Genomic DNA, 9,596 nt, shown 5'->3' on the forward strand with positions numbered 1-9,596 from the left:
TTGTCAAAATGCAGTTTGTCTTTACCTCCCCTTTTGATAGTGATCTTTAATGTTTGAATGAACTGCCTTGTTTTTTTCCCTCAGAACTGTTGACTCATGAACTTCTCGAGTGGCACTACCGGAAGGCCATCAATGTGGTTATTATTATGTTATGCAGTGAAAAAGACACCCAACCCATCCTTTATTCCTCTAGGGAGCCACAGCAGTATTTATAGGTGTACATTTGATAAACACTTCAGTAGTAAAATGTACACTTGGAAAACTATTGTTACATATTCTTCGATTCAAGTCTTACCTATCCCCAATCTTGAATCCTCAATATCTTGAATTGATTGATTGATCTTTGCTGATCTTGAGTTGCATAATATGATAGGTTATGTTATGTCACAGTGGGAGGTTTTCTGCCAGACACCATGGGATTGGAGAGGTTAAATGTTCGTTCTAGTTTCATCTGGCTTCAGGACCGCACAGACCTCAAAGTCAGTGGGAACCAGTTTCTATCGCTGAAATAAATGTATATCTGGGAACTTGATTACAATGATCAACCGTTAAAATACAACCAAAATACACCCATGACAAGTGCAACAACTTGTCGGCAACTGCTGGGAAAATGTTCAATTCACTCAGGTTTCTTCATCGACGTGAAATCTTCAGTCATTTCTGTGACTTTCAAATACAGGCTTGACCATCTTTTGAGCTCAGTTAAATATTTGAAACATGCATCTCCTATCTATCTATTAAAAGATCAAAACCCAAAGAACAGCAGATGGCAATCCTATATACTTAAATTTCCTCATCCTCAAAAGGATCTTTTTCTGGATAGTCTCCAATCTGCAATACAAAGATAAAGAGTCCATGTTAAAAGGTCAGATTTAGCGTAATTTACAACACTACCCTAAATGACTTCACCTTTTCATTCCTAAACATTTATTAGGGGATGCAGTCGTTTTCCAGTAAGTATTTCTAATTTCTTGACTAGTTTATGAAAATGAAATTTCAAAAATTTTTGCCTTCAGATTGATTGAAGTCAAATACTCACTCTGTTCTGCAACTCCCATAATCACAAAACCCTAGTTAATGTTTATTGCCTAATCTATTAATAATCAGAGGAGCTACATCCCGTTTTTGACTTTAGCAGCCTGTGCCTGCCTGAACAGACTAGTCTAGCTTCCTTGTTTTATACATCTTTTAAAGCGCACTGAAGTTGAATGTTTATTCACCACTCTTTCACATCTCCAAATTCTCATATCATGATTCATGGATGCTCCTAAATCAAGAAACTATACTTTTTAAGGTAATAAGCGTGAATATATTCATCTTAGGAAGGGTACAACTGTGTCTCATTTTAACCCAAAGCATGAAACCTGGCAAGTTTATTAGGGCATTGGAATTATGACAAAGATACCACTTGTACAAACCTTTACTTTGTCTGGTCGAACCATTGCACCATGAAGGGAAGGACAGTCAAAGTAACGTTTCCCTTTAACCCTGAGAAAAAATGAGAATAATTTGGTTTAGCTGTAGCAATTACTATAGACACCTTGAGACAGTCTTTCAAATATAACATTTCTTCAGAAGTAAAATTGCAAGTATGGAGTAAGAAATCAGAGTCAAAAAAAGAATTGTCACAAGGCAAAAATTTCTAGGAAAAAGGACTCTGCAGCAAGTGACCTTCAGAAGCCTCTAGCCAAGTATTGTACTGTATAGTGCAGCAGAGCAGAGATCATTTGTTACTCAGAATTACGTGAGTTCCATATGCCTTGTTACCTATCAATCATGTCCTATATTTCAAAATTCCAGTTTTCCGTTTGATACATTATTTTCTTCTCATAAAATGAAACTTATCCTGGCCCCTTGTGGAAGCAAGATCTAGTAACATGATCTCACATAGAGCTTCTACCATCCATGCTTTGGCAGTAACTCTAACTTATAACCCTGTTTGGAACAATAGAGCTATTCCATTTCTCTAGATTCTCTAGCATCCCAATAGTTCAAATACAACACTTTTTTTTTTCTAATTAATTAGGTGAATGCATATAACAATAGCTAGTGCACCATTACCTACTCCCTATCCCCACCACCCCACCCCACCACCACAAGAAGAGGAGACGGTCACATTTCACCAATTTTGGAACATCAAATGCGTACAGTTAATTGATTAACTATTTAGTTAGACCTGGAGAAGAAGAAACCTATATGGTGCAGTTGGAGAACAGGATAGCAAACACCAGATTGCGTCTGGCCATAAAAGAAGGAACAGGTATCTAGTTTATTATCTGAAATTACCTCCAAAATAATTAATGCAACTAAAAATAGGTTAAGCTGGTAAATGCAAGGACTGAAACTGTAGGTCATCATCAATATACATTGGATACACAAGTAGTAACTATAATTACTAAATGAATAGAGCACCAAACATTAAACAGGAACCATGGATCAAGGAAATGTTACAAGAAATTTAAAACTTGGGCAATAGAATTAATTTCTGACTATAAAAAGCACAAACGGTGAAGAGCTAGCTCACACATATTCTACAGTTCAAAGTGGGACATCTTGACATGGCAAAATTTTATAAATCAAGGTTTGGGTCAAACGAGCCAATACAAGGTCTCTCCTTAGTGGAGTCCATGTGATCCTTCACTGGGTGGCAACTAAGTCATTCAAAAAAGACCTGAATAGCACATGCTTCCTCAAAGAAAAAACTCTCCTGCTGGTAAGTGGTAAGCGCTATTAGAATATATGTATTGCTACTTCAAACTAAGATTTTAAATGAGAAGTTTGTGTTACTGACGTACATGCCATCATGTTTTCCTACTGGTTCATCAAACTGAACTCCAACCCAAAACCCAGGTGCAAGTGTTTCTGCCTGACCAACAAATTTGACCGTGCCTCTTCTCTCTCCAGGTTCAACTTCACATCTGTCCCCTATCTGCTTTCATGAAGAAAACAAAAATGGTATTCAAACAAGTTAATAATAACACTAAACTATTATTATTCTAGGCCAGGAAAACTAAACTTGAAAGAAAAATAAAGAAACAAGTACTGAGAAGAACACAACTCCTGCACCATCACTACAAAAAAAGAAAAAGGGAAAAGAACAGAAAGGAAAAGGAGAAATTTTAACAAATTTAACAATTAAAGCACCTATTCAAGCTTATTGAGACCTAAGACTTTGAAGGGTAGGTTCAAAAGACAGTTGGTTGTCGCCTTATATAAATCATGACAGAATCAAAAGTCCGCCATAGTTGGCTGGTATCACTCATTTGGAACATTGAAACCAAATTAGTATACTTTTCTCTTACAAATAGTTTGTAACATGTGTGAGAGGTTGTCACACAAATTAATATATTGACAACCTACTATCAAGTATCAGCAATGGCAACTGAGAAATGAAAGGAGAAGCTTACTAGAGATTATGTATCTTCAAGCTTGTTTATCTTTTCTAATTTACTTTGGAGGAGCTTTTCATCGTAGGAAAATACATTGTCCGAAATTGTTTTAAAGGTCGTATGACTACAGGGAATTAATTTGTCTATATAGTTAAGTTAAGTATTTAATTTTGTTTATCAGCGCACAAACTCTCTGTTACAGCAAGAGGTAGTGTATACATAAATGTACAGTAATCCTCAATTACTGTATAGTTAAAAGGTTCATGTGAGAAGACTGAAGTATGGTCAAGGATGTATTTACTATTTAATATGATTAAGCAACAGACATAATAAGAAGTTGGAAAGGGAACTGCAATAAAGATGGAGATCAACTAACCTTAATATTTGCGCAAAGATCTTCCCTGTATTTGTTGTCAGATATCTGTTTGACAAAGCCAAGTGGGGAAATGAATAGAGGTGCAAAATATAGCTATCGTGGCATAAAATTAAGAAGTAAAAAGTTAAGTGATGGGAGATATCCTGTGCCAAAAATCTCTCCTCAAAAGAAGCAACAATATGAGGAACTAGCTATATTTTAGTGCCAGTGAAGAATGAAACGGAGAAAGAGGGGATTGCATCCTCCCTCTTTTTGCCAGAAGAGGTGGATAGCAGCAGCGCAGGATATCTGGGAGAGAAAGAATGAAGTGGTGGAAGGGTTGCGAGGCTAGATCTTGTCAAGTAAAGTGGTTGCTCTGAGGATGGATTGGGAGGAAGAGTTCTTCTTTTTATTAGATAAAACAGGGTATTTCATATTGTCGCATCAGGAATATATGTACAGCATGATCTAGCAACTTAGTGACATTACTCTCCACCACGTATTATTGGAAAAATATAATAGGATTGTAGGGTTAATCTGGAGATAAAGTTAAATTTTTCTCGAACAGCATAGCTATTTAAGATCCTAAGCAGTAAGCAATGACATAGTAAATTAGAGGGTAGGTCCACAACGTTGTGTTAAATTTGAGCAGAAGTCTTAAGAATTTTACCTTCATGTTTTATTAACACTTGAATATTACTAGAAAAACTTACTTTAGATTCTTGACCAGGCGGTTGCTTAAGCGGCAATGTTTCCTTGAATTTTCTGAAAGTACCTAGAAAGTCGCAACAAACTTGTCAACGCAAACATCACCAGGAAAAAATCATTACTATCTAGTCTAGATAAATACAGAGGGAAGTGTAAACAGCGTCTTAAGTTTATGTTTCAGCAGTCAGCTTAACTTTGTTGAATCATACTATTTAAGATATTTGCTAGTAGGTGATTACGAGTGAAGGTTGCTGCATAGCTGCCTAGATGGGCCTCTAGAAGAAGGAAGACTATACATAGGATGGACATCAAAAATTACCCTGGTATCCATCCAGTGGGTCTTGTGTGAGAGAGTAATAACAGAGCTTTTAACTGGTATAAGAAATACTACTGTACGTTAGAGATAAAACCTTTTATTCTCAGTTACTTGCTGGTGCACTTTGCATCCATGAAATTCATGTTTGTTTTGAAGATTGGGGCTTGGTGGTAATCAGTAGAAACCACATTATTGTGTTGATTCTGTACTTTTTGGGTATGTTTTATATATGGGAGTATTTCCACATTATAAGAATTTCTTACTTGATCATGAAAACAAATTATTTGCAAGCATATAGCAGCATTTTGTTTCCTCCAATGAAAAAAGCATAATTTGATGATTAAAGACATACTATATGGAATGGCAAAATTGTTACTTGATGTACTTTCTCTTTCAAATGGAAGAAAAAGATACAATCTCACGGCTACTCTGTTGCATCTCCAAAGAGCATCAGTAAGGATAAAATGTAAGATGAGATTGGAGGAAAAAGGAGTCAGAATGCAGAGTAAGGAAATGAAAATCAAAGTCTTGTACATACAAAAATAGAAGAGTAAAATGAGGGCTGTCTTCCTCTTCTTCATCTTATATATAACAAGTGTCATCCACCCATCCTTAATTGAAAGGTGCACAAACTGACGATGGATAAAAAGCACTACCAAATTAACTTCATGAACCATGCAGTTGGATACTTAAGAGATACGTCAACAAGTCAAAAATGAAAAGTATCTTCTGTAGGTTAAAACGTGATTAATTAGATCGCACTTAGCATCCTAGCCTAATAGCAAGTAAAAGATGTCTGATTGGACAAAAAAATCTTGCTATAATATATACACTTGGTTGCAATATGTCACTCCTTCCCGTTTAAACCATGATTGCTAACTTCTCATGTAAAATTATGATGTGCACATTGACTTTTTTTTATGAAAGGGAAAAAAGAGTAACGTGGGGGAAAGGAAAAACCACTGATGTAAAGAGTATTAGAGTGTTCTACCCTCATCTTAGGATCACGGGTGCAGGAAATTGAAGAAATTTGGGCGAAGATTGACTGTTTTCCAAAGGCTCTGATTCTCACAGAGTTGTTTTTCAAATATTAGGTCGAAACACAATTGCCCTCTGATGGGACTTCTGTGATGAGTCAAAACATATTGTCCACTAACAGACCCCAGCCATTTTCCAGGGGAGTAAACTGACTTGAAGAGGTATTGCATCCGAGTTAAGGAGAAATCAAATTAGAAAATACATTTGTAAAACAAATAGCCAAGTGAAACTTGTCAACATTTACCTCCAAGTTTCTCATAAGCCTCTTCAGAGATAGTATACTTCTCAACAAGTGATGTGTCCTCGAGCCAACCTCCAGAGGTCACTGACGCTGGATCAAGATCAATGACATGCAGACGATAACTGCAAAGGCAGACTGATTAATCCAAAAATACATGTCCATATTAGTTCAAGTTCTTTCTGCACAATATGCAGACAGGATATGATACTTATATCTTCTTTAAAGAGTTAGTTATCCAGAAAACGATAATTATAATGTAATAAGCCCTCAGACCAAAAGAGTTTTACTAACCCATCCAGTGGGGAATAAAAACCAAGTGGTCTTGTATTATCACTTAGGACTGAGATTTTAGCACCAGTTTCATCATATAGCTCTAAGGACATCGAATTGACTGAAGTACCACACTTTTTCCAAAGCTTATCTTTCACGGCTTCCACTGACATCTGAAAACAAATAGAAATTGGACTGTAATGCACAAGTCAGTGGACATTACAACTGCTGAAAGGTCTTTTCTCTCAACCAAGTATATTCAAAATGAATTGAGTAGCAACTTCGTGATGAGTTTCTCAATATTTACCTTTATAATATCAAAGATCCATTTGGAAGTCTAATTAATAACAACTCATTGAGAAGTTCAGAACAGTTCTAAAGCAAATCATATGTCTCTGCAGATTTGTAATTTAAGTTCTAATAATAGATTTCTGTCTTATGGTGTAATAATGACTTTAAAATATGACCTGGTTTATGGATTCATGAACCTGGTTACTTGTAATTACACTTCATGAGCCTTGTTACTTGTCGAGCATGTGAACACAATAGGTTTATGGCTTGTTTTCAGATGATAGGGAAGTGTCTTACACTCTGTTACATGTACTTCTGCACAATTAACCAAGAATCCTTATTGAAAGTATTTTTCAGAACAACCATATCATGCTTCTTCAGATAATGCTCACACACATGGTTTGAAATAAGGAAGTAGAAATTGATGAATCAGAATAGCAGCAAAACCTGCACAACTGGCAGTGATAACTTGTATATAGATGAACCTAACCTGAAGAGAAAAACGGATTTCTGGAGAAAAGCTCTTCATATTGGAGTGAGTAACCCGTAAAAGTACGGATTCATCGCCTTGAATCTGTAACTGAGAAGCCATTATCCTTCAAAACTTAGCCCTGGTAATTTCTATAGAGAGGGGAAAATGTGATGAAAAAACTCAGATCGAAGATAAACAATAAAAAAAACTTAACCCAACCATATGCATCAGAAAAAAACCATCATAAGTCCGATCGTTACCTGAAACGCACCGTTGGAATGCTTAGCCCTGTCTGCAGACCACAGTACCCGACGATGGACAGAGAGAGACCGCACTACAAGTTTGTAGAGACTACTAATTTTTATTTTCCTTTTCGAGGGAGAGCTTCAGTTTTAATTAATTTACATGTGTTTTATTTTATTAAATCACATAATAATAATAATAAATTTTGTTGTAAATATGTGATACGGTTAGGGTTGTTCATGGTTATGATTAACAATCAAATTGATTTTAAAAAATAGATATTTGATTTAGTTTGATTAGGTTTGATTTTTAAATTTTGAAAACCGCTACTATTTGGTTTTGTTTTGATTTTACTAAAAAAATAACTACAAAAATGTGCGAATCAAATCGATAAATCATATATATATATATAAATTTTATAATTATTTAATATTCTTCATAAATTTAATTAAAAATATTTTGTTAAATTTTAATTAATTCAAGTATTTAACTTTACCTTTTTCTCAAGCCCAACAGTTTAGCCCAAATATAACAATCTCAAATCCTAGTCCATCAAAATCTCTTTTAGTCTTTATATGTTGTACTTCACATAAAATAGTCACACTTTCTTTTAAATGAAATATTTTGTTCGTGTAATGATAACTCTAATATTGCTTAATTGCTTAACTGAATTGACATTAGTTTTTCTGTAGATTGTTCATATACTTGGTGTTTGTGTCTATCGAGATAGGTACATCCGCAAAAAATCATTACTTTCAAATCGAATAAACCGAAAAAACTGAACTAAATCGACAATAACCAAACCGATGGTTATTTTTTTCGTTTGGTTTGGTTTGATTTTAGAAATTTAAAAAACTGACTAAATTGATTTGGTTTTAATTCTAATTAATAACCGATCCAAATCGAACACGAACACCTCAGGAACGGGTAAGTTTTTTCTATAAATGTGGCTTTACAAAGGCACAAATGCCCCATATAAATTTATAGCACATTTTTAAAATTTTAATTTATTATAAAATGATATTATAAAATTTATATAAGAGAATACTAGTATATTTAGCATCTCAGCAAGTTAAAATAGTTAATAATACATACATGAGCTTAGTTTATCATCTAATGGTATGCATTTATTATCTTAACGCACGTCCATGAAAAGTTTCAGCCAAAAACAAGCAGGATTCCCAAACCACCAAAACGTCATGGATTATAACACACGAAAATTGATAAAATCTATTTTTTTACCTTCTTTGGGGATCATTTAAATTTGAAAATGCGCCCATTATCAGATATGAACGGCATAAACTCATTTTGTGTAGTAACTTAGAAATGACAAATGAGATATAAATTGTTGTAGGCAAATTCGATGCGAAGAACTTGACTTAGAAGACGGGGGCAAGTTAAATCAATCTATGATCTACTATCCGCTATATTAACTAAGCCACCTTTGTAATCGGTTCTAAGAAAATTTGAGCATCCTTTCTCACTAAGCTAAGTTGAGCAATTTTTTGTTAATTTACTTCCTCTAGATTGTAGACAAACTCGAAACATTTCAGATCAGTGGTTTATAATCATCGATCTCATTTTTTTTCAATACCTAACGTGAAAGGCGCATGAGAATAATTGAAGTATTTTTTTCATCAACTATCAATTTTTTACTCAAAGTAATTAAAAATTTACACAAATAATAACGACATTTAAAGTAATAAAGTTATAACTAAAGGACATGAATTAAAACTAAGCGACGTAGCTAAGTGGACCCATATTTTTGAAAAGTTGTACACTAATTAAATTGGAGCGAAAAAACATTTTTAATTTTTTTTCAAAAATACCCTTGTTGAAGAAGACACGGATTTTGACAATGCATGTGACACAGGTGGAAGAGTTATTATTCACACTTTACATCCTGATTTTTCAGAAGATTCTAGTCTGTCACAACACGGTATACACACTTTTTTTTGTTTTTTCTCGATCTCTTTTTCTCATTTTTCTATCACGCATATAAGGCGTGTCTCAGTCACGTTACTTTTATGATGTTATTCAATTTCATTCTATATATAAGTAAGTCTATTCATTAAAATTATTCAAACTCACCAATCCGCATTGCTCCATTTTTACAGTTTGTAGAATTCAAAGTTTTTCATACTCCATTTTTACAGTTTGTAGAATTCAAAGTTCTTGATTCTTTATTTTTTGGTCGAAATTTTTTTTCTTATTAAGGTTAGTGTTGTTATTGTGAAGAAAATCTTTAAGATATATATATATATATATATATA

At 34.2% G+C, this 9,596-nt stretch overlaps 1 protein-coding gene across 4 annotated transcripts; it reads right to left on the reverse strand.

Annotated features, from left to right (window-relative positions):
* Positions 1 to 163: 163 nt before the first annotated feature.
* Positions 164 to 7,463, reverse strand: LOC107014162 (tubulin-folding cofactor B). 4 transcript variants are annotated; one of them, XR_003577547.1, is made up of 10 exons: positions 7,341 to 7,463; positions 7,099 to 7,229; positions 6,339 to 6,490; positions 6,051 to 6,169; positions 4,458 to 4,519; positions 3,766 to 3,810; positions 2,796 to 2,929; positions 2,525 to 2,710; positions 1,419 to 1,488; positions 164 to 831 (listed from the first exon to the last, which is right to left on the reverse strand). XR_003577547.1 is itself a non-coding variant. In XM_015214017.2 (9 exons), exons 2-9 carry the CDS (start codon positions 7,198 to 7,200, stop codon positions 784 to 786), a joined length of 732 nt encoding a protein of 243 aa, XP_015069503.1. In that variant the 5' UTR covers positions 7,201 to 7,229; positions 7,341 to 7,463; the 3' UTR covers positions 164 to 783. The 4 variants fall into 4 exon arrangements, 3 of the variants coding, with proteins under 3 accessions (XP_015069503.1, XP_027771671.1, XP_027771672.1); XM_015214017.2 differs by lacking the exon at positions 2,525 to 2,710; XM_027915870.1 differs by lacking the exons at positions 2,525 to 2,710; positions 7,341 to 7,463 and adding an exon at positions 6,785 to 6,923.
* Between the last annotated feature and the right edge of the window lie 2,133 nt (positions 7,464 to 9,596).

Source organism: Solanum pennellii, chromosome 3 (assembly GCF_001406875.1).
Source record: "Solanum pennellii chromosome 3, SPENNV200".
Taxonomy (NCBI): Eukaryota; Viridiplantae; Streptophyta; class Magnoliopsida; order Solanales; family Solanaceae; genus Solanum; species Solanum pennellii.

Coding starts and splice junctions, on each gene's coding strand:
- LOC107014162 (XM_015214017.2), bottom strand. CDS start 7,200: ATGGCTTCTCAGTTACAGATTCAAGGCGATGAATCCGTACTTTTACGG. Junction 2,930..3,765: donor ATCTTTGCGCAAATATTAAG/GTTAGTTGATCT, acceptor TCATGAAAGCAG/ATAGGGGACAGATGTGAAGT. Junction 832..1,418: donor TTCGACCAGACAAAGTAAAG/GTTTGTACAAGT, acceptor TTTGTATTGCAG/ATTGGAGACTATCCAGAAAA.